The 27702-nt window shown below is 43.4% G+C and overlaps 2 protein-coding genes and 1 long non-coding RNA gene across 7 annotated transcripts; all 3 read left to right on the top strand.

Moving 5' to 3' along the window:
• Positions 1 to 1707: 1707 nt before the first annotated feature.
• On the top strand, positions 1708 to 3770 carry LOC117191362 (myosin heavy chain, non-muscle-like). The gene is made up of 2 exons (XM_033396257.1): positions 1708 to 1888; positions 3686 to 3770. Exons 1-2 carry the CDS (start codon positions 1757 to 1759, stop codon positions 3746 to 3748), a joined length of 195 nt encoding a protein of 64 aa, XP_033252148.1. The 5' UTR covers positions 1708 to 1756; the 3' UTR covers positions 3749 to 3770.
• A 394-nt stretch (positions 3771 to 4164) lies between these two features.
• LOC117191366 lies at positions 4165 to 25382 on the top strand. Of its 5 annotated transcripts, none has more exons than XR_004474028.1 (5): positions 4165 to 4429; positions 4518 to 6313; positions 7133 to 7402; positions 12221 to 14874; positions 15606 to 15795. It is a non-coding gene; the product is annotated as an uncharacterized LOC117191366 (long non-coding RNA). The 5 variants fall into 5 exon arrangements; XR_004474032.1 differs by lacking the exons at positions 4165 to 4429; positions 15606 to 15795 and adding exons at positions 20110 to 20250; positions 25356 to 25382 and having other exon boundaries at positions 5832 to 6313; positions 12221 to 14690; XR_004474030.1 differs by lacking the exons at positions 4165 to 4429; positions 15606 to 15795 and adding exons at positions 20110 to 20293; positions 25356 to 25382 and having other exon boundaries at positions 5832 to 6313; positions 12221 to 14690.
• A 5-nt stretch (positions 25383 to 25387) lies between these two features.
• Positions 25388 to 27130, top strand: LOC117191363 (myosin heavy chain, non-muscle-like). Its single transcript, XM_033396259.1, has 2 exons — positions 25388 to 25557; positions 26766 to 27130. The coding sequence occupies exons 1-2, from the start codon at positions 25426 to 25428 to the stop codon at positions 26826 to 26828; spliced, it is 195 nt and encodes a 64-aa protein (XP_033252150.1). The 5' UTR covers positions 25388 to 25425; the 3' UTR covers positions 26829 to 27130.
• Positions 27131 to 27702: the final 572 nt, after the last annotated feature.

The following is a 27702-nucleotide window of genomic DNA, read 5'->3' as shown; positions in this document are numbered from 1 at the left end:
CCCTACCTCCTGAAGCTTGCCATCCTGGCGCCTGGTGACCATACGGAGGATGTCGCTATAGCTAAGCTCGCCCTGGGGTTGAATGATTATTGCGTCTGGCCTTGGCTCGCGCTCACGGGGCTCCCTTTTTTTCCTTACCCTAGGGCCCACCTGCTGCCACTTGAGCTGTTTCTTAGCGGCTGGGGTGGCACCATGGTCCACTGTACCCGAGGGGGTTAGTTCATCCTGGGACTGCGCCGGCGGTTTGAGCTGGGTCGACGCTTGTTGAAGCTTTGTGCCTCTCTGCCTCTTTGTGGGCTCCGCAGCCATTTGAGGCGACTCGCGCAGCCTCTTTGAGCCGGTGTGTGGCGGCTTCGCAGCTGTTTGGGTACCAGTGGTGGCGGTCTCAATTGTCCTGGTGTGCAGCTTCTCGAAATTCTTGACCACCAGGGACTGAAGGGTTACCACTCTCAGGGCTAAATCTTTCATCACGTTGTCCACATGCCGCTGGTCGTTCATCCTCTTGACCAGCTCATTGGCCCGAGTGCCCAGGTTTTTTAGCAGCTCTAATGGGTCAGAGTGCGGTCGCTCCTTCTCTTTGCCATCCGGGCCGGGCTTGAACATGCTCGATCCCTGAGCTTTCGCAGGTGCTGACGGTGGTGGGGATCTGGTAAGGGCGTTGCGCCTACCAAAGACTGCGTCCTCAGTCATCTTCTCTATCTGTGTGTTTGGTGTGTGAGGGGTGTTGTCCATGTAAAAAGAATCTCCACTCGAGTTCGTTATTCCTGGCCGCAGTACGTAGTCACCGTGGTGATCCCATGGGTGTCTTTCCGTGGAGTGAGGCACATGCGAGGGTTGACCCTGGGCCTTATGAGCACCAGGGTTCAGAGCCAGATCGGTGCTAGTTGGGATATGAATCAACCAAGCCTACGCAACCACCATAGTGGGACGGCCAGGCTGTTTCGCCTTGGCTGTTTGTGTCTGTGTGTGTGCATGTGTGTGTTGGTGCGCTGAAAGTGCAGCTGTCGCTTGAAACAAATAAAACCGCACAATTTCCATATAAAAAGACATTGCAAGACGCAGCTTGCCAGCAATATATCAATAAATCGGTAGTGCGAGAAAACAGCGAAAACCGAAGGCGAGGAGCAAGCGCGACAAGAAAAAATAAAATGCATGTAGAATAATTTTAACGCCCAAAAGTCTCCGGTCTGTCGGCGCCGCTGACGCTGATGTCGATGCCAACGCCGACGCCGCTTGTTGAAACAAATGCATCGAAATACGTGCATTTCGGTGAAAATTGAGTTGAATTTGCACAAATGCAGTACTGACAAAGTGAAACGAGAGAATAAAAAACAATATTAATGTGCAAAATATGCGGAAAACTGCTTTAAAATGTGGAGAGCGCAGAACAGCGGTACACAAAAGAAGGAAAGAGAGAAGGGAGAAAAGGAATGGAATGATGGCCGCTTATACCTGCTCTGCTTCGAAAAAGAAACCGAAACCAGCCACCAAAAATGTTTGAAACTGTTCTCGCCGCCTCCGTTTTGTGCCGCTCTTCTAAGATAAAGAGCGCGCGTCTCGAGATAAATGCGAAAAATATTGTATCTCAATGGCCGCGGTGTTTCCGATGTGAAAATTAAACGAAACCGTATTCATTATTTTGTGTTTGTTCTGCTCAACAGAAAAGTGTGTATTAAAAAACCTCAAAACCATAGTTGAATTGAGTGAGAATAATATATATATATATAGAGAGAGAGAGAGTAAATACACCGCTACAATGTCGGAAGAAGTAGATCGCAACGATCCCGAGCTGAAATACCTTTCGGTGGAACGGAACCAATACAATGATCCGGCCACACAGGCGGAATGGACACAGAAGCGCCTGGTCTGGGTGCCCCACGAGAATCAGGTGAGTTCTACTGAAGAACCCTTGCCCACATATTCCTCCCGCCCTATCATCTTGCAGTTCCTCCTCTCTCCTGCTTTCACCTGAAGCGACCTGAAAAACCTGTAGAGCTCCGCCAGCGTTGGCGTTGGCTATGGCTTTGGCTTTGCTTCGTCTTGACCAGTTTCGAGTCGCTGTCCCAGTTCACAGCTCCAGTCTTTTGGGGGGTTACTTTTGAGCTGAGAATTTTTGAAAAATTCTTCTTTTAAGCCGATTAGGTCAGGCCAGGCAGCTGCAACAGTCAAAAACGAGGCGCATATATAATGTTTTTTCCTGCCATAACGATACAGTTTTGGGAACCACGCCCGAAACACGAAATTACCTGACATAAAACCAACTGATAGAAGCCACGGAGCCCGGAGTAAACTAATCAATTTGCGCAGTGTTTCGTTTGTCCCTTCTCTGGGGCAGGGTCTTATCGCACTCTCAATAGTTCCGAGTCATCGCCGTGGAAATGAATGAATCACACCTCATTCATTCCATTTTGATTTCTTTTAGCCGGGCCAACTTCTTTGAATTTAGCATTACTTTCTCACTGCGGTGACAAAATTGAGTAAACATCCGTCGAAATCAGCCACACCAAATGCTCCTCTCACAGCTGATTCATTAATTTCTCTGCTGAAATCATCAGCGTTAAAAGATGCCACAGTTCATCAAGTTGGTCAAAAACCAAATCAATTTGCCGCTAAAAGGGTTTTGCACAACATTTTCCAATTTGCATATCGCAGCCACACTCTGACTCACTCACACCAAACAAAAGAGAACGAAAGAGCGGGAGAGCAGGGTCAGGGATCCAGCGAGAGCGAGGCAAAACAAGTTTGTAATCTCTGTCCCTGTATTAGTGTTGAGATATGTTCTGCATGTGTGTGTTTGTGTGTGTGTGTGAGTACTGCCTCTAGCTACCCTGCAGTACGGGTCATTAATGACTCAGCTGCTGACACGTCGATGACCGAGTCACTACCCCCGATGACATAGTCGATGACCGGCCATACGCTGAGCTGATGACATTAACATGGAGATGTCCTAGGGCATAATCGATGACATTGTCATCGAGCATTGCCGAAAAATCATGACTTAATAAGCGATGATTTTTCACGATTTTTTGGCTTAAATCATCGCTTATTAAATGCATGATTTTTGACTAAAGATCATGCACATAATAAGCGATGATTTTTACCTAAAAATCATGCATTTTATAGGTGATGATTTTTACCTAAATATCATGCACTTAATAAGTGATGATTTTTCACGTAAAATCATGCATATAATATAAAAAGTAATACATTGTAATTGTTTATTTTTCCAATTATTTTTATTTATTATTATTCATTATTGTCTGCTTTGTATTTTTTTTCTCTTGAGGTCTTCTGAAAATGACTATTCTTAATGTTGTGAATAGCCTTCCGAATCACTTTTTCTGCTGGCTCGTCGGGGATTTTCATCTTCACCGCCGCTGAAATAATTTTTTATTAGTTTATAATTTTTTTACCCTCAGAAATATACCAAAATATACCGCATTTTCAAAATATACCGTAAATATACTGACGAACTCAAGCTCTATAATCCATATTCCTCGTTTTTGATATTCCGTGGAATATTAATAGCTATCTATATCTCTCAGCCCTACCCACATAATTTTATACGATTTATGAATCAATTTTTTACTAACTGGCTTACTCTAAATACTTGCTTTTGCAGCAGAGACTAAATTTTTGCCTGGGATGACAAACATTTTCTCAATTCTATAATATCCTTTCCTAGGGTATGCATTGTTGCTTGCATTTTTCCGCAACATGGAACGCGATTATTGCTTTCCGCCAATGAAAATTATGGCAGGAAACGGCTGCGACAGAAAGTCAGGATGCGTCGTGGTTAATATTCCCCAATAATTGGTAATATTCACCCTAAGTCGATGTCCAAATATAGTAATTAAAGAACATAATTTAAAAGTATGGAATGGGACTCATTGTTGTCAACCGGTTATTACCGATTCAAATAAATACTGAAATATACGGTATTATTTTCAAAATATACCGACGTATTTTTAATATTCTGGCGAATATTACTAGCTAAATAGAACCCTCAGGCCTGCCCACATAATTTTATCCGACTAATGAATCAATTTTCTACTCGACTGGTTTATTTTAAATACTTGCTTTTATTTGATTTTGCCCAAAGGTCAAACAAATAAAACGTAAGAGATTATCTATATAATGTGTTTGTTTTTATCGGCCTAGCCCGCCAGATTCGAATCTATCCTTCTTCTTTCAATCTGTGCGCCCAAAAGTACGCTGACCGCAATTGCCAAAACTATGCATCGTGGTATAGCCGCTCTATATAACGAATGACCCTTTTATATCTTTATTATCATATTGCTGATTTTGCATTGCTTTATATGAATATAAAACTTGATCAAAATGGAAAGACATGATGCGAGATGTGGATGCGATGCGAAGTAAAGCAAATAAAATTTTGTTGTAATGATTAGCTCAGTACGATGAGAAGGTGGGTCGGCGGAACGTGTAAAAACGTTTCACAAGAAAAGTCACACGTGCAAAAAGATTGACACACAACTCTATTTAACTTTTGAAAGATGTCAGAAACAATCCCAAATAAGACACCTGCGTTCGTGGAAAAAGCTATCACCACTAGGTGAAAAAAGGTTATTGTGCTAAAACAGCTCCAAAATGAAAACTACGAAGTGCACGATATCTACAACCTGGGAATGGGTAGAAAGTACGGTCAATATTCCATTCTATTTTTTCCAGACCGTTTTCCACCGTCTACTTCGTCAGTTCGCCCTCGTCTGTACCGTCAGCTAGTGTTGGCTCGGTGCAGATTATAAATGTTTATAGAATTTTAATAAAAAAATGGAATATTTTGTTGAATAAAATAAAGATAAAAAAGAAATAGCAAGAGAGAAATAAGAAGCAAAGGAGGCGAAGGAGAATTGATTCAATAAAAAAAAAGGTACAGAGGAAGTGCATCAGACCACCGACTGTTTCGTCTACAATCCGGCCTGTTGCCTCGACGCCTATCCGGCTTCTGAATGCTGCGATGCCGAAATTAATAAATGCAGTTGCTGATTTACTATGTATATAACAAGGTCGAAATAATTATAGTCATAAAATCAAAATCAAAATCAACAAAATAAAATGTAAAAACATTTTGTTTAGCTTTATAACATTGTTATTTAAAAAAAAAAGCGCCGTAAGTTGCGCTTATCGCACAAAAATACCGATATTTTTTCGCAAGCCTGGAGGGATTTTTCATCGCAACACTGTCCATTTCATTACGTTTTATTTCTGACCTTCTTTGCTCAAACCTTATTTTAGGCACAATAAAATTAAATTAAGCATTTAAAGCTAGCTAATCTTCTAGAAAATTGATTCATCTATCGGATAAAATTATGTTTTGAGGACTGAAGGTCTTAGCTAATCTTAAGTAGAATTAAGTCAGCATGATTCGTGATTAAATATTTTTATAGCACTTTAAGTGAAAAATATCGTGGTCTTTTTTTATATAAAGATGAAGGACCTGCAAGAGTAAATATTATTTTTTGTCTGGTTCAAGTTATTATCAGTTTAAATAAAGGGGGTTTAAGTGGGCTAAGTACGTTTTTTATCAGACGGTCAGACTTCTGCTCTCTTCTGAAACGAAAAAATGAGTCGTTATTTTTTAATGGGCCTTAAAAACGGGTATGGACACCAAACAAAAACAGCCAAGGCAAATTGCAAGTTTCGTACGAACCTTACCTCGGCGTTGTTGACAAACAATATACCTTGAAGTCAAAAGGGTGACTTTATCCTTTTATCCTCTTTTTTCTCGTTTTTATAAGCAAAAATTCCATGTAGGTAACAAAAGGGGTTGATGAATTATTCGTCTAATAATTTTAATGTGTCATATTGATAAATTGTTCACTCTTTCTTGCGACGAAAAATTGTAATTTGTCGTAATTTAAAATGGGCTATAAAAAAGGGTAAGGACAAGGGGCAAAAACAGCCAAGACAAATGTCGAGGTTCGCGTGTGATGAAAATATTAAGCAAAAGTGGATTTCAGCTTGCATGCGGTTGCATTTTCAGGGCCGTTTTGCCTGCTGTTCATACCCTTTTTTTTCTTCCATTATGTGTATATATATACTGAATATATACTGAAAATATACTGAATGCGAGTACGCGTTGACAATAAATCGAAAACTATAGAGGTGCTACCGTTAAAATCGTTAAAAGTCAAACCCAAACACACAGACAACGCGAAGACCACGAAGCAAGTGGATAGTGGAGTAGGCAAAAGTGAAAGAGAAAATAGAGAGAACGCGAAACGTAACGCAACAAGGCAATAAACAGTGAGTAAAGCAACCGCTGAAACGACGTGCGACGCGTCGAAATGTGAGTTCCTGCGTGTTTGTGTGTGTGTGTGTGCATGTGTGTGTTGGTGCGCTGAAAGTGCAGCTGTCGCTTGACACAAATAAAACCGCACAATTTCCATATAAAAAGACATTGCAAGACGCAGCTTGCCAGCAATATATCAATAAATCGGTAGTGCGAGAAAACAGCGAAAACCGAAGGCGAGGAGCAAGCGCGACAAGAAAAAATAAAATGCATGTAGAATAATTTTAACGCCCAAAAGTCTCCGGTCTGTCGGCGACGCTGACGCTGATGTCGATGCCAACGCCGACGCCGCTTGTTGAAACAAATGCATCGAAATACGTGCATTTCGGTGAAAATTGAGTTGAATTTGCACAAATGCAGTGCTGACAAAGTGAAACGAGAGAATAAAAAACAATATTAATGTGCAAAATATGCGGAAAACTGCTTTGAAATGTGGAGAGCGCAGAACAGCGGTACACAAAAGAAGGAAAGAGAGAAGGGAGAAAAGGAATGGAATGATGGCCGCTTATACCTGCTCTGCTTCGAAAAAGAAACCGAAACCAGCCACCAAAAATGTTTGCTGCCGGCTCTGCCGCTGCTCCTGCTGCACTCTTCGGAATGCAAACTGGTTAATGGTTCATTTCTAGACACAGCCGGCTTGAGCAACTGTGGCCATATTTTTTCTTCTTTTGCGCTCTTCCCTTTTGAAACTGTTCTCGCCGCCTACGTTTTGTGCCGCTCGATGCGAAAAATATTGTATCTCAATGGCCGCGGTGTTTCCGATGTCAAAATTAAACGAAACCGTATTCATTATTTTGTGTTTGTTCTGCTCAACAGAAAAGTGTGTATTAAAAAACCTCAATAGCACCCACATTACGACGAGAAAACTCAAACGACAAAACCATAGTTGAATTGAGTGAGAATAATATATATATATATATATATAGAGAGAGAGAGAGTAAATACACCGCTACAATGTCGGAAGAAGTAGATCGCAACGATCCCGAGCTGAAATACCTTTCGGTGGAACGGAACCAATACAATGATCCGGCCACACAGGCGGAATGGACACAGAAGCGCCTGGTCTGGGTGCCCCACGAGAATCAAGTGAGTTCTACTGAAGAACCCTTGCCCACATATTCCTCCTGCATATTCGCACATTCATTTCTCTGCTGAAATCATCAGCGTTAAAAGATGCCACAGTTCTTCAAGTTGGTCAAAAACCAAATCAATTTGCCGCTAAAAGGGTTTTGCACAACATTTTCCAATTTGCATATCGCAGCCACACTCTGACTCACTCACACCAAACAAAAGAGAACGAAAGAGCGGGAGAGCAGGGTCAGGGATCCAGCGAGAGCGAGGCAAAGGTTAGGTTAGGTTAAGGCGGTAGCCGGGAGGGGGGGGGATAAGAGCCTCCCGCCCCCAAGCTCACTTGGACCTATAAAAGGTCCGTTGTGTTGCCGCATGGGCATGTGCCCCTTCGCGTTGCCCGAACCGTGAGAGCATACTTCTGCAGGTTAAGGGCAGTCCCATCCGGTGGCTTGGATGTATTTGGACAAGGTCCCTGGTTTGATTACGGACAGGTCCGAAATGTCCGTGAGGAAAGCGGCCCCGAGAATACGAAGACGACGATTTCCAAGGGCTGGGCAGTGGCAGAAGAAGTGGGGGACCGATTCCTCCTCCTCCTCGTCGCGACAACTCCTGCAGAAGTCGTTATGAGGGATTGACAGTCTAGAGGCGTGAGTGCCGATCTGCCAGTGTCCCGTAATGGCTCTAGTAACTGCAGAGCACTGTGCTCTGCTGAGTTTATACAGCTCTGCTGAGCGCTTCTTCGATCGATATGGCCATATCAATCTTGAGACTTTACAGGAAACGGTTTGCTGCCATCTCCTATTGGCATTTTGCTCGAACAATTCGTGCGTTAGGAGCCTGCAGGTAGCCAAGGGCATCGCTACTTGCTCCCTCTCCGGTAGGAGAGGAATCGTAGTACCCTGCCCGGCTAGCTCGTCATTCCCCTCGATGTCCCTGTGGCCGGGGACCCATATAAGGAAGAGATCTCACTGCTCTGCGATCTCGTGCAGAGACCTGCGGCAGTCATTTACAGTCGCTGAGTTCGACGATATTGAGCCTAGAGCTTTGATAGCTGCTTGGCTGTCCGAGAAGACGCACACTAAGTGCGTATCTAGAAGTAATTTGGAGACAATCGAAATGGCCTCCTTGATGGCTTCAACCTCCGCTTGGAACACACTACAGTGATCCGGGAGCCTGAAGCAATGACTGATGTTCAGCTCGCTGCAGTAGACTCCGCCTCCCACGCGGCCGTCTAGCTTTGAGCCATCAGTGTAGAAGTGGACCGCATTTGCAGGTCCTGGTTCGCCCATCTCCCAGTCCTCCCTAGATGGGATTGATACCTGGAAGGGCGTCGAGAGGTGATCACTGGGGATACAGTAATCTGTCCTCTCTGGTAATTGCGGGAGTCTCATCAGGATTCCCGAGTGCCCAACCGCGGATGCTTTCCACAGTCTGGCTTCTCTCATTCTGAGGGCGGAAAGTGTTGCCACCTTCTTTCCCATGAGATCCACAGGGAGGAGGTCCAGCACAGTATCCAGGGCTTCCCCTGGAGTAGTGCGTAGCCCGCCAGTTATGCATAGCTCTGCCATGCGTTGAACTCTGCTGAGTTTATTGAGGCATGTCCTTCTGTCCAAGGCTGGCCACCATACCACCACTCCATAGAGCATGATTGGTCGTATGATGGCGGTGTAGAGCCACCGAACTATATAGGGGGTCATTCCCCATTTTAGTCCGATGGCTTTCCTGCAGGTATAGAGGGCCACTGTGGCCTTCTTTACTCTATCCTCTATGCTCAATTTCCAATCGAGCTTTCTATCGAGGATTAGGCCAAGATACTTGGCGTTGTTGCTGAAGACTAGCGTTTCCCCACATAGTCTTGGGGGAATCAGTACCGGAACTTTGTACTTCCTAGTGAAAAGCACCAGTTCCGTTTTAGACGGGTTGACGCCTAACCCGCATTTGTCTGCCCATTTCGACATTTTCGTGAGAGTACTTGTCATGCACTCACACAATGTCTGCGGAAATTTTCCGGAGAATGCTATGGCAACATCGTCCGCGTACGCCACCACACGGCAGCCACCCCCCTCTATCTCCCGCAGCAGTGTGTTCACTGCCACGTTCCATAGGAGGGGCGAGAGGACTCCGCCCTGCGGTGTGCCTCTGCTGACAAATCTGGTACACGTTGACGTCCCCAGTGATGCCTCAACCGTCCTGCATTGTAGCATCTGATCGATCAGGCTCACCGTCCTGGAGTCAACGCCCAGATCCGTCAGTGCGCCCGTGATGGCGGTCGGAAGGATGTTGTTAAAGGCGCCTTCTATGTCGAGGAAGGCTACTAGGGTGTACTCCTTAAAGTTAAGGGACGCTTCGATGATCGATGTGATCGAGTGTAGGGCCGTTTCGGTGGATCTTCCCTTCCGATAGGCATGCTGGGAGTCTGAGATCAGACTGGACGGAATGCACGCCGTTAGATGCAGCCCCAGGAGCCGCTCCATCGCCTTTAGAAGAAAAGACGATAGACTTATGGGTCTGAAATCTTTTGGGGCAGTGTGCGAGGGCTTGCCTGCCTTGGGTATGAATACGACTTTGGTCTGAAGCCAGGTGTCAGGAATGCACCCGTGGGAGAAGATTCCCTCGTAAATTATTTTGAGCCAGTTAATGGCTTTATGTCCCGCGTGAATCAGTTGGGCAGGGAAAATGCCGTCTGGCCCCGCGGACTTGTAGGGTTTAAAGCTTCTGATCGCCCAGGAAATGTTTTCCTGGCTTAGCAGTCCCAAGATGGCATTTGAGGCGACAGAAGGAGGCGCGAGGTAGTTGGGTCTGTTTTCATCGCAGCCAGGGAAGTGGGTATTTAGGAGAAGATTTAGCGACTCCTCGCTGGACGTAGTCCACGACTGGTCGGTGTTCTTCAAGTAGCCCAGGGTGGGTGTTGTCTTCGAGAGAACTCTGCGCAAGCGTGAGGCTTCTGAGTTACTCTCGATTTCGCTGCAGAACTTACGCCAGGAGGCGCGTTTGGCTTTTCTAAGTTCTTTGTTGTAGGTTGACAGACTGGCCTTGTATTCGGCCCAGTTTTGCTCAACGTTTTCAGCCTTAGCTTTATTGAAGAGTCTCCGGGAGGCTTTCCGGAGTTCACCCAGTTTCGGATTCCACCATTCAGGTTTCTTCCGGCCTCTGTTCTTGCCAGAGGGGCATGCTTTGTCGAGCGCCTTATTGCAGGCGTCGGTAAAGATCTTAAGAAGACGAGTCGTGGCCTCCGTGGAGAACTCCTCCTCAGATGGGGGCTCAGGGAGAACACGACAGAGGTAATCAGAGTACCGAGTCCAGTTTGTCCGCCTGATGTTTCGGAATCGGACTGGCTTCGGTACTGAGAAGGAGAAGACAGTTTCCACGTACCTGTGGTCCGAGAAGGAGTGCTCTTCCAGGACCCTCCAGGATACAATGTTACGCTGTATCTCATGAGAGGCAAGCGTGAGGTCCAGGACCTCCTTGCGGTTTTTAATGATAAAGGTGGGATCACTACCCCGGTTTAGTAAGACCATCTGAGTGGTCAGTAAGTAACTGAAAAGGTACTCACCCCTTTCGTTTGTGTCAGTGCTTCCCCACTGACAGTGATGTGCATTGGCATCGCACCCCACAATTAGGCCGATGTCCTTGGCCGAGCAGTCTGCGATTAGAGCCCGGAGAGGCGCGTGTGGAGGGGGGTCTGTTTGTTCATGCCCCATGTATGCGGAGCAGATCCTCAGTGAGCGCTCCTGGCCTTCGAGGCTCACTGCGGTGTGGTCTTCATTGCTGAAATTTGGGAGCAAAAATAGGTGCAACTCTCTTTTTGCAAGAATGCAGGTACGAATTTTACCTGCGGTTTCAGCTACATATAGCTTGTAGTCAGAAGTCCTCAGACCGGAGACCCTGTTTCCGAGGATCCAGGGCTCCTGAATGAGGACTATGTCGGCTCCATCCTTGGCCAGGTGGAGCAGTAGAGCAGCGCATGCTGCCTTACAATGGTGGAGGTTTATCTGCAGGAGCGTCAACGACATTCCTGAGGCTCGCCTCCACCAATGTTACTTCTAGATCGCTGTCAAAAGCGATGCAAAACAAGTTTGTAATCTCTGTCCCTGTATTAGTGTTGAGATATGTTCTGCATGTGTGTGTTTGTGTGTGTGTGTGAGTACTGCCTCTAGCTACCCTGCAGTACGGGTCATTAATGACTCAGCTGCTGACACGTCGATGACCGCGTCACTACCCCCGATGACATAGTCGATGACCGGCCATACGCTGAGCTGATGACATTAACATGGAGATGTCCTAGGGCATAATCGATGACATTGTCATCGAGCATTGCCGAAAAATCATGACTTAATAAGCGATGATTTTTCACGATTTTTTGGCTTAAAACATCGCTTATTAAATGCATGATTTTTGCCTAAAGATCATGCACATAATAAGCGATGATTTTTACCTAAAAATCATGCATTTTATAGGTGATGATTTTTACCTAAATATCATGCACTTAATAAGTGATGATTTTTCACGTAAAATCATGCATTTAATATAAAAAGTAAAACATTGTAATTGTTTATTTTTCCAATTATTTTTATTTATTATTATTCATTATTGTCTGCTTTGTATTTTTTTTCTCTTGAGGTCTACTGAAAATGACTATTCTTAATGTTGTGAATAGCCTTCCGAATCACTTTTTCTGCTGGCTCGTCGGGTATTTTCATCTTCACCGCCGCTGAAATAATTTTTTATTATTTTATAATTTTTTTACCCTCAGAAATATACCAAAATATACCGCATTTTCAAAATATACCGTAAATATACTGACGAACTCAATTCTATAATATCCTTTCCTAGGGTATGCATTGTTGCTTGCATTTTTCCGCAACATGGAACGCGATTATTGCTTTCCGCCAATGAAAATTATGGCAGGAAACGGCTGCGACAGAATGTCAGGATGCGTCGTGTTAATATTCCCCAATAATTGGTAATATTCACCCTAAGTCGATGTCCAAATATAGTAATTTAAGAACATAATTTAAAAGTATGGAATGGGACTCATTGTTGTCAACCGGTTATTACCGATTCAAATAAATACTGAAATATACGGTATTATTTTCAAAATATACCGACGTATTTTTGATATTCTGGCGAATATTACTAGCTAAATAGAACCCTCAGGCCTGCCCACATAATTTTATCCGACTAATGAATCAATTTTCTACTCGACTGGTTTATTTTAAATACTTGCTTTTATTTGATTTTGCCCAAAGGTCAAACAAATAAAACGTAAGAGATTATCTATATAATGTGTTTGTACAAAAATTGTGTGTACACACTTGCAACCATGGTCGATCTATCGGCCTAGCCCGCCAGATTCGAATCTATCCTTCTTCGTTCTAATCTGTGCGCCCAAAAGTACGCTGACCGCAATTGCCAAAACTATGCATCGTGGTATAGCCGCTCTATATAACGAATGACCCTTTTATATCTTTATTATCATATTGCTGATTTTGCATTGCTTTATATGAATATAAAACTTGATCAAAATGGAAAGACATGATGCGAGATGTGGATGCGATGCGAAGTAAAGCAACTAAAATTTTGTTGTAATGATTAGCTCAGTACGATGAGAAGGTGGGTCGGCGGAACGTGTATATACGTTTCACAAGAAAAGTCACACGTGCAAAAAGATTGACACACAACTCTATTTAACTTTTGACAGATGTCAGAAACAATCCCAAATAAGACACCTGCGTTCGTGGAAAAAGCTATCACCACTAGGTGAAAAAAGGTTATTGTGCTAAAACAGCTCCAAAATGAAAACTACGAAGTGCACGATATCTACAACCTGGGAATGGGTAGAAAGTACGGTCAATATTCCATTCTATTTTTTCCAGACCGTTTTCCACCGTCTACTTCGTCAGTTCGCCCTCGTCTGTACCGTCAGCTAGTGTTGGCTCGGTGCAGATTATAAATGTTTATAGAATTTTAATAAAAAAATGGAATATTTTGTTGAATAAAATAAAGATAAAAAAGAAATAGCAAGAGAGAAATAAGAAGCAAAGGAGGCGAAGGAGAATTGATTCAATAAAAAAAAAGGTACAGAGGAAGTGCACCAGACCACCGACTGTTTCGTCTACAATCCGGCCTGTTGCCTCGACGCCTATCCGGCTTCTGAATGCTGCGATGCCGAAATTAATAAATGCAGTTGCTGATTTACTATGTATATAACAAGGTCGAAATAATTATAGTCATAAAATCAAAATCAACAGAAATAAAATGTAAAAACATTTTGTTTAGCTTTATAACATTGTTATTTAAAAAAAAAGCGCCGATAAGTTGCGCTTATCGCACAAAAATACCGATATTTTTTCGCAAGCCTGGAGGGATTTTTCATCGCAACACTGTCCATTTCATTACGTTTTATTTCTGACCTTCTTTGCTCAAACCTTATTTTAGGCACAATAAAATTAAATTAAGCATTTAAAGCTAGCTAATCTTCTAGAAAATTGATTCATCTATCGGATAAAATTATGTTTTGAGGACTGAAGGTCTTAGCTAATCTTAAGTCGAATTAAGTCAGCATGATTCGTGATTAAATATTTTTATAGCACTTTAGGTGAAAAATATCGTGGTCTTTTTTTATATAAAGATGAAGGACCTGCAAGAGTAAATATTATTTTTTGTCTAGTTCAAGTTATTATCAGTTTAAATAAAGGGGGTTTAAGTGGGCTAAGTACGTTTTTTATCAGACGGTCAGACTTCTGCTCTCTTCTGAAACGAAAAAATGAGTCGTTATTTTTTAATGGGCCTTAAAAACGGGTATGGACAACAAACAAAAACAGCCAAGGCAAATTGCAGGGTTCGTACGAACCTTACCTCGGCGTTGTTGACAAACAATATACCTTGAAGTCAAAAGGGTGACTTTATCCTTTTATCCTCTTTTTTCTCGTTTTTATAAGCAAAAATTCCATGTAGGTAACAAAAGGGGTTGATGAATTATTCGTCTAATAATTTTAATGTGTCATATTGATAAATCGTTCACTCTTTCTTGCGACGAAAAATTGAGTCGTAATTTAAAATGGGCTATAAAAAAGGGTAAGGACAAGGGGCAAAAACAGCCAAGACAAATGTCGAGGTTCGCGTGTGATGAAAGTATTAAGCAAAAGTGGATTTCAGCTTGCATGCGGTTGCATTTTCAGGGCCGTTTTGCCTGCTGTTCATACCCTTTTTTTTCTTCCATTATGTGTATATATATACTGAATATATACTGAAAATATACTGAATGCGAGTACGCGTTGACAATAAATCGAAAACTATAGAGGTGCTACCGTTAAAATCGTTAAAAGTCAAACCCAAACACACAGACAACGCGAAGACCACGAAGCAAGTGGATAGTGGAGTAGGCAAAAGTGAAAGAGAAAATAGAGAGAACGCGAAACGTAACGCAACAAGGCAATAAACAGTGAGTAAAGCAACCGCTGAAACGACGTGCGACGCGTCGAAATGTGAGTTCCTGCGTGTTTGTGTGTGTGTGTGTGTGTGTGTGCATGTGTGTGTTGGTGCGCTGAAAGTGCAGCTGTCGCTTGAAACAAATAAAACCGCACAATTTCCATATAAAAAGACATTGCAAGACGCAGCTTGCCAGCAATATATCAATAAATCGGTAGTGCGAGAAAACAGCGAAAACCGAAGGCGAGGAGCAAGCGCGACAAGAAAAAATAAAATGCATGTAGAATAATTTTAACGCCCAAAAGTCTCCGGTCTGTCGGCGACGCTGACGCTGATGTCGATGCCAACGCCGACGCCGCTTGTTGAAACAAATGCATCGAAATACGTGCATTTCGGTGAAAATTGAGTTAAATTTGCACAAATGCAGTGCTGACAAAGTGAAACGAGAGAATAAAAAACAATATTAATGTGCAAAATATGCGGAAAACTGCTTTGAAATGTGGAGAGCGCAGAACAGCGGTACACAAAAGAAGGAAAGAGAGAAGGGAGAAAAGGAATGGAATGATGGCCGCTTATACCTGCTCTGCTTCGAAAAAGAAACCGAAACCAGCCACCAAAAATGTTTGAAACTGTTCTCGCCGCCTCCGTTTTGTGCCGTTCTTCTAAGATAAAGAGCGCGCGTCTCGAGATAAATGCGAAAAATATTGTATCTCAATGGCCGCGGTGTTTCCGATGTGAAAATTAAACGAAACCGTATTCATTATTTTGTGTTTGTTCTGCTCAACAGAAAAGTGTGTATTAAAAAACCTCAATAGCCCCCACATTACGACGAGAAAACTCAAACGACAAAACCATAGTTGAATTGAGTGAGAATAATATATATATATATATAGAGAGAGAGAGAGTAAATACACCGCTACAATGTCGGAAGAAGTAGATCGCAACGATCCCGAGCTGAAATACCTTTCGGTGGAACGGAACCAATACAATGATCCGGCCACACAGGCGGAATGGACACAGAAGCTCCTGGTCTGGGTGCCCCCCGAGAATCAGGTGAGTTCTACTGAAGAACCCTTGCCCACATATTCCTCCCGCCCTATCATCTTGCAGTTCCTCCTCTCTCCTGCTTTCACCTGAAGCGACCTGAAAAACCTGTAGAGCTCCGCCAGCGTTGGCGTTGGCTATGGCTTTGGCTTTGCTTCCTCTTGACCAGTTTCGAGTCGCTGTCCCAGTTCACAGCTCCAGTCTTTTGGGGGGTTACTTTTGAGCTGAGAATTTTTGAAAAATTCTTCTTTTAAGCCGATTAGGTCAGGCCAGGCAGCTGCAACAGTCAAAAACGAGGCGCATATATAATGTTTTTTCCTGCCATAACGATACAGTTTTGGGAACCACGCCCGAAACACGAAATTACCTGACATAAAACCAACTGATAGAAGCCCCGGAGCCCGGAGTAAACTAATCAATTTGCGCAGTGTTTCGTTTGTCCCTTCTCTGGGGCTGGGTCTTATCGCACTCTCAATAGTTCCGAGTCATCGCCGTGGAAATGAATGAATCACACCTCATTCATTCCATTTTGATTTCTTTTAGCCGGGCCAACTTCTTTGAATTTAGCATTACTTTCTCACTGCGGTGACAAAATTGAGTAAACATCCGTCGAAATCAGCCACACCAAATGCTCCTCCCACAGCTGATTCATTAATTTCTCTGCTGAAATCATCAGCGTTAAAAGATGCCACAGTTCTTCAAGTTGGTCAAAAACCAAATCAATTTGCCGCTAAAAGGGTTTTGCACAACATTTTCCAATTTGCATATCGCAGCCACACTCTGACTCACTCACACCAAACAAAAGAGAACGAAAGAGCGGGAGAGCAGGGTCAGGGATCCAGCGAGAGCGAGGCAAAACAAGTTTGTAATCTCTGTCCCTGTATTAGTGTTGAGATATGTTCTGCATGTGTGTGTTTGTGTGTGTGTGTGAGTACTGCCTCTAGCTACCCTGCAGTACGGGTCATTAATGACTCAGCTGCTGACACGTCGATGACCGCGTCACTACCCCCGATGACATAGTCGATGACCGGCCATACGATGAGCTGATGACATTAACATGGAGATGTCCTAGGGCATAATCGATGACATTGTCATCGAGCATTGCCGAAAAATCATGACTTAATAAGCGATGATTTTTCACGATTTTTTGGCTTAAATCATCGCTTATTAAATGCATGATTTTTGCCTAAAGATCATGCACATAATAAGCGATGATTTTTACCTAAAAATCATGCATTTTATAGGTGATGATTTTTACCTAAATATCATGCACTTAATAAGTGATGATTTTTCACGTAAAATCATGCATTTAATATAAAAAGTAATACATTGTAATTGTTTATTTTTCCAATTATTTTTATTTATTATTATTCATTATTGTCTGCTTTGTATTTTTTTTCTCTTGAGGTCTTCTGAAAATGACTATTCTTAATGTTGTGAATAGCCTTCCGAATCACTTTTTCTGCTGGCTCGTCGGGTATTTTCATCTTCACCGCCGCTGAAATAATTTTTTATTATTTTATAATTTTTTTACCCTCAGAAATATACCAAAATATACCGCATTTTCAAAATATACCGTAAATATACTGACGAACTCAAGCTCTATAATCCATATTCCTCGTTTTTGATATTCCGTGGAATATTAATAGCTATCTATATCTCTCAGCCCTACCCACATAATTTTATACGATTTATGAATCAATTTTTTACTAACTGGATTACTCTAAATACTTGCTTTTGCAGCAGAGACTAAATTTTTGCCTGGGATGACAAACATTTTCTCAATTCTATAATATCCTTTCCTAGGGTATGCATTGTTGCTTGCATTTTTCCGCAACATGGAACGCGATTATTGCTTTCCGCCAATGAAAATTATGGCAGGAAACGGCTGCGACAGAATGTCAGGATGCGTCGTGTTAATATTCCCCAATAATTGGTAATATTCACCCTAAGTCGATGTCCAAATATAGTAATTTAAGAACATAATTTAAAAGTATGGAATGGGACTCATTGTTGTCAACCGGTTATTACCGATTCAAATAAATACTGAAATATACGGTATTATTTTCAAAATATACCGACGTATTTTTGATATTCTGGCGAATATTACTAGCTAAATAGAACCCTCAGGCCTGCCCACATAATTTTATCCGACTAATGAATCAATTTTCTACTCGACTGGTTTATTTTAAATACTTGCTTTTATTTGATTTTGCCCAAAGGTCAAACAAATAAAACGTAAGAGATTATCTATATAATGTGTTTGTACAAAAATTGTGTGTACACACTTGCAACCATGGTCGATCTATCGGCCTAGCCCGCCAGATTCGAATCTATCCTTCTTCGTTCTAATCTGTGCGCCCAAAAGTACGCTGACCGCAATTGCCAAAACTATGCATCGTGGTATAGCCGCTCTATATAACGAATCACCCTTTTATATCTTTATTATCATATTGCTGATTTTGCATTGCTTTATATGAATATAAAACTTGATCAAAATGGAAAGACATGATGCGAGATGTGGATGCGATGCGAAGTAAAGCAACTAAAATTTTGTTGTAATGATTAGCTCAGTACGATGAGAAGGTGGGTCGGCGGAACGTGTATATACGTTTCACAAGAAAAGTCACACGTGCAAAAAGATTGACACACAACTCTATTTAACTTTTGACAGATGTCAGAAACAATCCCAAATAAGACACCTGCGTTCGTGGAAAAAGCTATCACCACTAGGTGAAAAAAGGTTATTGTGCTAAAACAGCTCCAAAATGAAAACTACGAAGTGCACGATATCTACAACCTGGGAATGGGTAGAAAGTACGGTCAATATTCCATTCTATTTTTTCCAGACCGTTTTCCACCGTCTACTTCGTCAGTTCGCCCTCGTCTGTACCGTCAGCTAGTGTTGGCTCGGTGCAGATTATAAATGTTTATAGAATTTAAATAAAAAAATGGAATATTTTGTTGAATAAAATAAAGATAAAAAAGAAATAGCAAGAGAGAAATAAGAAGACAAGGAGGCGAAGGAGAATTGATTCAATAAAAAAAAGGTACAGAGGAAGTGCACCAGACCACCGACTGTTTCGTCTACAATCCGGCCTGTTGCCTCGACGCCTATCCGGCTTCTGAATGCTGCGATGCCGAAATTAATAAATGCAGTTGCTGATTTACTATGTATATAACAAGGTCGAAATAATTATAGTCATAAAATCAAAATCAACAGAAATAAAATGTAAAAACATTTTGTTTAGCTTTATAACATTGTTATTTAAAAAAAAGCGCCGATAAGTTGCGCTTATCGCACAAAAATACCGATATTTTTTCGCAAGCCTGGAGGGATTTTTCATCGCAACACTGTCCATTTCATTACGTTTTATTTCTGACCTTCTTTGCTCAAACCTTATTTTAGGCACAATAAAATTAAATTAAGCATTTAAAGCTAGCTAATCTTCTAGAAAATTTATTCATCTATCGGATAAAATTATGTTTTGAGGACTGAAGGTCTTAGCTAATCTTAAGTCGAATTAAGTCAGCATGATTCGTGATTAAATATTTTTATAGCACTTTAGGTGAAAAATATCGTGGTCTTTTTTTATATAAGGATGAAGGACCTGCAAGAGTAAATATTATTTTTTGTCTAGTTCAAGTTATCAGTTTAAATAAAGGGGGTTTAAGTGGGTTAAGTACGTTTTTTATCAGACGGTCAGACTTCTGCTCTCTTCTGAAACGAAAAAATGAGTCGTTATTTTTTAATGGGCCTTAAAAACGGGTATGGACAACAAACAAAAACAGCCAAGGCAAATTGCAAGGTTCGTACGAACCTTACCTCGGCGTTGTTGACAAACAATATACCTTGAAGTCAAAAGGGTGACTTTATCCTTTTATCCTCTTTTTTCTCGTTTTTATAAGCAAAAATTCCATGTAGGTAACAAAAGGGGTTGATGAATTATTCGTCTAATAATTTTAATGTGTCATATTGATAAATCGTTCACTCTTTCTTGCGACGAAAAATTGTAATTTGTCGTAATTTAAAATGGGCTATAAAAAAGGGTAAGGACAAGGGGCAAAAACAGCCAAGACAAATGTCGAGGTTCGCGTGTGATGAAAATATTAAGCAAAAGTGGATTTCAGCTTGCATGCGGTTGCATTTTCAGGGCCGTTTTGCCTGCTGTTCATACCCTTTTTTTCTTCCATTATGTGTATATATATACTGAATATATACTGAAAATATACTGAATGCGGTAGAGGTGCTACCGTTAAAATCGTTAAAAGTCAAACCCAAACACACAGACAACGCGAAGACCACGAAGCAAGTGGATAGTGGAGTAGGCAAAAGTGAAAGAGAAAATAGAGAGAACGCGAAACGTAACGCAACAAGGCAATAAACAGTGAGTAAAGCAACCGCTGAAACGACGTGCGACGCGTCGAAATGTGAGTTCCTGCGTGTTTGTGTTTTTTTTTTTTTTTTTTTTTTTTTTTTTTTTGTTGTTGTGTGACTACAGTAAAGCTTCATGCCGACTCAGCTGAAGCCGAAGTGAGGGACTCTAACCGCTCTAAAACCAACCACACCTATCCCGGATCCCGGCGGTACTGTCGCGAGATATTACTTCGCCGGGGGAGATGCCCGTAGGGCTCTTCTCTTAATAATCTCCTTTATCTCCTTGCATTGCGTGCTCTTTCTTCGCGACGCAGTTTGGTAGCCATAGTTACGGCCATGAGTCTAATCGAGGCCCAGTTTCCTTCCGACTCCAGCAGGCATTCTGCCAGGTTTGACACCGCTGGCATTCTTCCAAGCTTGTTGCTTAGATCCTCTCGTTCTTGCCGAAATCTTGGACATTCGAAGAAGCAGTGCTCTGCGTCTTCGATGACCCCTGCGCAGACCACGCAGAAGGGGTCGTCCTCGTGCTTAAACCTATGCAGGTAGGCTTTAAAGCAACCGTGTCCTGTCAGCAGTTGCGTCAGGTGATACTCCACTTGTCCATGGCTACGGTTCAGCCAACTCTTCAGGTCTGGGATTAGCCTATGGGTCCATCGCCCTTTGCTGCTGTTATCCCACGAATCTTGCCATTGCAGGATTGTGCGCTGCCTTAAGGCACCTCTGGTGTCCTGGTCCGTAGTCCCCAGGGTTCGCTGTGCCCTGATTCCTGCGGCTTCTCTTGCCAGCAGATGGATGGGAATCATTCCTGCGACCACAAGTGCGGCGTCTTGGGATACCGTTCTGAATGCGCAACACACCCTCAGGGCACACAGCCTCTGGACTGCGTTGCATTCTCGGGCATATGTTTTATGCTTCATTGCATCAACCCATATTGGTGCAGCGTACATTAGCGTTGAGCCAACTACGCTCGCTAGTAGCTTTCGCCTTGGCTGTTTCGGGCCTCCGGTGTTGGCCATGATGCGGGATAGGGCCACTGCCGTCTTTCCTGCCTTGCTGCTTGCATACGCCATGTGATGCTTGAAGCTGAGTCTGTGGTCAATCATGACCCCCAGGTACTTCAGGCTTGGACTGGAGCTAATAGTGCAGTCTCCTACTCGGATCGTGGCCGTCTCCACTACTTTCCTGCTGCTTATGAGCACCGCCTCCGTTTTGTGGGTGGCTAATGAGAGATCCCTCCCTGATAGCCATGTTCTGGCTCTCTCTACCGCGTCGTTGCAGATTTCTTCCGCCGCTTCTTTCTGTTTTGCCACTACGACTATTGCTATGTCGTCGGCAAAGCCTATCACCGTGGCGCCCATTGGCATATCCATCTTGAGGATTCCATCATACATGATGTTCCACAGCAGCGGGCCGAGGACCGATCCTTGGGGAACTCCGCCAGTGATTTGGTGCTCACGTGTCCCTTTATCCGTCTCATATATGAGCACTCGGTCTCTTAGGTAGTCCGCGATGATATTCTGCAGATGCGGCGGTATTTGAAAGTTTCTCAATTCTTCTAGTATGTGATCCCAATTGGCAGAGTTGAATGCATTTTGGACATCGAGTGTTGCCACTATGCAATACTCTTTGGTCCCGTACATCCATCGGGTGCCATCGATAGCTCGCTTTGCTATCTCACATACCTCGCCGATTGCGTCCACCGTGGACCTGCCTTTGCGAAACCCGTGCTGTCTCGGTGAGAGCTGACGCGTTACTGCCTTCTCCAGCCTGGTGTGGATTATGCGCTCGAGGATCTTACCCACTGTGTCGAGCATGCAGAGTGGTCTATAGGATGATGGCTCCTCGGTCGGCTTGTTCCCCTTGGGTAAGAGGACTAGCCGCTGTCGCTTCCATGGTCTGGGGAAGGTCCCTTCGGACATGCACGCATTGAATAAATCCACGTACATTTGTGGATTGGTCTCAATAGCCGTGCGGAGAACGGCATTTGGGACCCCATCAGGTCCTGGTGCTTTGCCGTTCTTGATCCGTTGTAGAGCTTCGAGGACTTCTGCTCCCGTGGTGGCTTCTATTTCAGGTGGCGGTATTCTATCGATCACCCTCTGGGCTGCCACTTTCTCTGGAAATAGGGTTTCTACTATGTTAACCAGCAGATCTGCACACATTGGCGGCGGGGGACTGAACACTCTCAGTCTCTTCATTACCAGCCTGTATGCGTAGCCCCAAGGGTTCGCATCTGCGTCATCGCAGAGCTTTTCGAAGCATTTGCGCTTGGCATCCTTGATCTGCCTCTTCAAGCAGCGTCTGCTTTCCTTATATTCTCCTTGGAGCCTCTCGAATTCCGGGGAACCTCTCGAACGCTGGTATAGTCGTCTTTTCCGCTGGCACTCCTGCCTGGCGCTACCTATTGCAGCGTTCCACCAATACGTTGGCCTGCGGTTGTTCAGGCTTCTTCTTTTCCTTAGCATGGAGGCATCACATGCTTCCAGCGTATGTATAGCCAGTTGGCTTGCTCTCTCGTCAGCCGTACCGTTGGTCTCGTAGTCCTCAAACATGGCCCGGACCATATCCGGCTCTAGCGTTTCGGTCTTATAACCGATCTGCTTACCAATGAACGGGTTAGGTGCGCCCGTTTCCTGGATTTCACATATGAGGGCTTGGTGGTCACTCCCGGTGTATAAGCCACTAACTTCTCACGTTGTCCTGCGGCTGAGGCTGCTGCTCACGAACGTAAGGTCTATTATAGACCCCGTTCCAGCTCTGCCGAACGTCTGCTGTGTGCCTGTGTTCAGCAGTACGGCATCCAACGTCGCAAAGCATTCTAAGAGCATTCCCCTTGGGTTCGTTCTCGGGCATCCCCACTCCGTCGCCCAAGCGTTGAAATCGCCGGCTATGAGCGTAGGGTGTTTCTCCCGCGTATCTTCAGCAATCCTTTCCAGTGCCTGCGTCGCCTGCTGTAGGCTGAGGCTCGGGGGCGGGTAGCAGCTATATATGTGCACTCCATTTATCCGGGCTCTGGCGAATCCGTCTCCGACGTATGTTTGCAGTAGTTGCTGTGTGGGACTCGCACAGCTCCATATCGCTGCCTTCTTGCTCGAGTCAGCAATCCACTCTCCCGAGTTGCGATTCCGGTATTGCTCGCTTATGACTGCTACATCAATACGGTGCTCCCTTATGGTCTGGTCCAGCAGCTGCTGTGCCATCTCGCAGTGGTTGAGGTTTAGTTGGATGATTTTCATCTATCCTTCATTTGCTGCATCGCCTTTTGGTACTGCGGGCACCTCGAACTCGTCGTTTGGTGCTTCGGGTCCTTCACCCGGTGGCGCTTGCAAAGAATGCAACTTGGTTCGTCTTTGCAATCTTTGGCCTGGTGGTCGGCTCCTGCGCAATTGTAGCAGCACTTCGTGAAGTCTTGGCTGCTCTTACAATTAGGCGCGATGTGGCCAAATTCCATGCACTTGTAGCATCTTCGGGGAGTTGACTTGGGTCGTATTCTGCAATACCAGGCGAATTCTTCCTTTCTCCAGGAGGGGCTTTGCTATAGCCGGTGGAACTTTCAGAGTCAGGGTCTGCGTGCTCCTATAGGCTGGTCTGATGGAGATGGCTGCGGCCTCGCAGATTTCCACCCCTGCCTGCGCTTTGAGTTCCGCTAGGACTTCCTCTTGGGTGGACACTTCGTCTATGTCCCTTACCTCCAAGATGACAGTTTCGGTAAGACTCCTTACTTCAACCGTGCTTCCTAGCGCTTCCTTGACTGCTGCCTGCATCTCGTGGGTTCTCGGGTCCGCCGATTTTTCCAGCATCAGCAACAGCTCTCCTTTTGCCGTGCGTCGCACCCCTTGCACCGATTGCCCTAGCTTTTTAAGACTTGGCTCTGTCTTGACCTTCCTTAGAATGTCTGCATATGAGACAGTGCTGGTGGCGGCGATGACTATTGCATCGCTGCGTGGCGGTCTTGGTCGTTGCTGCTGCTTTGGCTTTGGCCTTTGCCTAGCTACGACCTTCACCCACCCCACATCTCGATCCTTTGGGGCGTCCTCCGGTCCCTTGCGAGCTACGGCGTCCCTCATTTGGCCTTCCTGCGGCTTCTTCTCCGTTTTTTTTGACTTTTTGGGTCCATGTTTTGGCTTCTTCGGCCTTGGGGACGGGGACGGGGACGGGTGGGTGGTGTTCCTGGGCTCTGGCCGTGCCCTCTTTCCCGCCCTCTCCGTCACTGCCGGCTGTGTAACCTTGGCTACAGCCTGCTCCGCAGAGATCGCCTGCCAGCACGATTCCACGATGTTTGTGTGTGTGTGTGTGTGCATGTGTGTGTTGGTGCGCTGAAAGTGCAGCTGTCGCTTGAAACAAATAAAACCGCACAATTTCCATATAAAAAGACATTGCAAGACGCAGCTTGCCAGCAATATATCAATAAATCGGTAGTGCGAGAAAACAGCGAAAACCGAAGGCGAGGAGCAAGCGCGACAAGAAAAAATAAAATGCATGTAGAATAATTTTAACGCCCAAAAGTCTCCGGTCTGTCGGCGACGCTGACGCTGATGTCGATGCCAACGCCGACGCCGCTTGTTGAAACAAATGCATCGAAATACGTGCATTTCGGTGAAAATTGAGTTGAATTTGCACAAATGCAGTGCTGACAAAGTGAAACGAGAGAATAAAAAACAATATTAATGTGCAAAATATGCGGAAAACTGCTTTGAAATGTGGAGAGCGCAGAACAGCGGTACACAAAAGAAGGAAAGAGAGAAGGGAGAAAAGGAATGGAATGATGGCCGCTTATACCTGCTCTGCTTCGAAAAAGAAACCGAAACCAGCCACCAAAAATGTTTGCTGCCGGCTCTGCCGCTGCTCCTGCTGCACTCTTCGGAATGCAAACTGGTTAATGGTTCATTTCTAGACACAGCCGGCTTGAGCAACTGTGGCCATATTTTTTCTTCTTTTGCGCTCTTCCCTTTTGAAACTGTTCTCGCCGCCTACGTTTTGTGCCGCTCTTCTAAGATAAAGAGCGCGCGTCTCGAGATAAATGCGAAAAATATTGTATCTCAATGGCCGCGGTGTTTCCGATGTGAAAATTAAACGAAACCGTATTCATTATTTTGTGTTTGTTCTGCTCAACAGAAAAGTGTGTATTAAAAAACCTCAATATATATATATATATAGAGAGAGAGAGAGTAAATACACCGCTACAATGTCGGATGAAGTAGATCGCAACGATCCCGAGCTGAAATACCTTTCGGTGGAACGGAACCAATACAATGATCCGGCCACACAGGCGGAATGGACACAGAAGCGCCTGGTCTGGGTGCCCCACGAGAATCAATTGAGTTCTACTGAAGAACCCTTGCCCACATATTCCTCCTGCATATTCGCACATTCATTTCTCTGCTGAAATCATCAGCGTTAAAAGATGCCACAGCTCTTCAAGTTGGTCAAAAACCAAATCAATTTGCCGCTAAAAGGGTTTTGCACAACATTTTCCAATTTGCATATCGCAGCCACACTCTGACTCACTCACACCAAACAAAAGAGAACGAAAGAGCGGGAGAGCAGGGTCAGGGATCCAGCGAGAGCGAGGCAAAACAAGTTTGTAATCTCTGTCCCTGTATTAGTGTTGAGATATGTTCTGCATGTGTGTGTTTGTGTGTGTGTGTGAGTACTGCCTCTAGCTACCCTGCAGTACGGGTCATTAATGACTCAGCTGCTGACACGTCGATGACCGCGTCACTACCCCCGATGACATAGTCGATGACCGGCCATACGATGAGCTGATGACATTAACATGGAGATGTCCTAGGGCATAATCGATGACATTGTCATCGAGCATTGCCGAAAAATCATGACTTAATAAGCGATGATTTTTCACGATTTTTTGGCTTAAATCATCGCTTATTAAATGCATGATTTTTGCCTAAAGATCATGCACATAATAAGCGATGATTTTTACCTAAAAATCATGCATTTTATAGGTGATGATTTTTACCTAAATATCATGCACTTAATAAGTGATGATTTTTCACGTAAAATCATGCATTTAATATAAAAAGTAATACATTGTAATTGTTTATTTTTCCAATTATTTTTATTTATTATTATTCATTATTGTCTGCTTTGTATTTTTTTTCTCTTGAGGTCTTCTGAAAATGACTATTCTTAATGTTGTGAATAGCCTTCCGAATCACTTTTTCTGCTGGCTCGTCGGGTATTTTCATCTTCACCGCCGCTGAAATAATTTTTTATTATTTTATAATTTTTTTACCCTCAGAAATATACCAAAATATACCGCATTTTCAAAATATACCGTAAATATACTGACGAACTCAAGCTCTATAATCCATATTCCTCGTTTTTGATATTCCGTGGAATATTAATAGCTATCTATATCTCTCAGCCCTACCCACATAATTTTATACGATTTATGAATCAATTTTTTACTAACTGGCTTACTCTAAATACTTGCTTTTGCAGCAGAGACTAAATTTTAGCCTGGGATGACAAACATTTTCTCAATTCTATAATATCCTTTCCTAGGGTATGCATTGTTGCTTGCATTTTTCCGCAACATGGAACGCGATTATTGCTTTCCGCCAATGAAAATTATGGCAGGAAACGGCTGCGACAGAATGTCAGGATGCGTCGTGTTAATATTCCCCAATAATTGGTAATATTCACCCTAAGTCGATGTCCAAATATAGTAATTTAAGAACATAATTTAAAAGTATGGAATGGGACTCATTGTTGTCAACCGGTTATTACCGATTCAAATAAATACTGAAATATACGGTATTATTTTCAAAATATACCGACGTATTTTTGATATTCTGGCGAATATTACTAGCTAAATAGAACCCTCAGGCCTGCCCACATAATTTTATCCGACTAATGAATCAATTTTCTACTCGACTGGTTTATTTTAAATACTTGCTTTTATTTGTTTGACCTTTGGGCAAAATCATCATGATTTTGCCCAAAGGTCAAACAAATAAAACGTAAGAGATTATCTATATAATGTGTTTGTAAAAAAATTGTGTGTACACACTTGTTTCCATGTTCGATCTATCGGCCTAGCCCGCCAGATTCGAATCTATCCTTCTTCTTTCTAATCTGTGCGCCCAAAAGTACGCTGACCGCAATTGCCAAAACTATGCATCGTGGTATAGCCGCTCTATATAACGAATGACCCTTTTATATCTTTATTATCATATTGCTGATTTTGCATTGCTTTATATGAATATAAAACTTGATCAAAATGGAAAGACATGATGCGAGATGTGGATGCGATGCGAAGTAAAGCAACTAAAATTTTGTTGTAATGATTAGCTCAGTACGATGAGAAGGTGGGTCGGCGGAACGTGTATATACGTTTCACAAGAAAAGTCACACGTGCAAAAAGATTGACACACAACTCTATTTAACTTTTGACAGATGTCAGAAACAATCCCAAATAAGACACCTGCGTTCGTGGAAA

Source organism: Drosophila miranda (genome assembly GCF_003369915.1).
Source record: "Drosophila miranda strain MSH22 chromosome Y unlocalized genomic scaffold, D.miranda_PacBio2.1 Contig_Y1_pilon, whole genome shotgun sequence".
In the NCBI taxonomy this organism is placed as follows: Eukaryota; Metazoa; Arthropoda; class Insecta; order Diptera; family Drosophilidae; genus Drosophila; species Drosophila miranda.
This window is presented reverse-complemented; position numbering and strand designations above follow the sequence as displayed.

Coding starts and splice junctions, on each gene's coding strand:
- LOC117191362 (XM_033396257.1), top strand. CDS start 1,757: ATGTCGGAAGAAGTAGATCGCAACGATCCCGAGCTGAAATACCTTTCG. Junction 1,889..3,685: donor GGGTGCCCCACGAGAATCAG/GTGAGTTCTACT, acceptor ATCCTTTCCTAG/GGTATGCATTGTTGCTTGCA.
- LOC117191363 (XM_033396259.1), top strand. CDS start 25,426: ATGTCGGATGAAGTAGATCGCAACGATCCCGAGCTGAAATACCTTTCG. Junction 25,558..26,765: donor GGGTGCCCCACGAGAATCAA/TTGAGTTCTACT, acceptor ATCCTTTCCTAG/GGTATGCATTGTTGCTTGCA.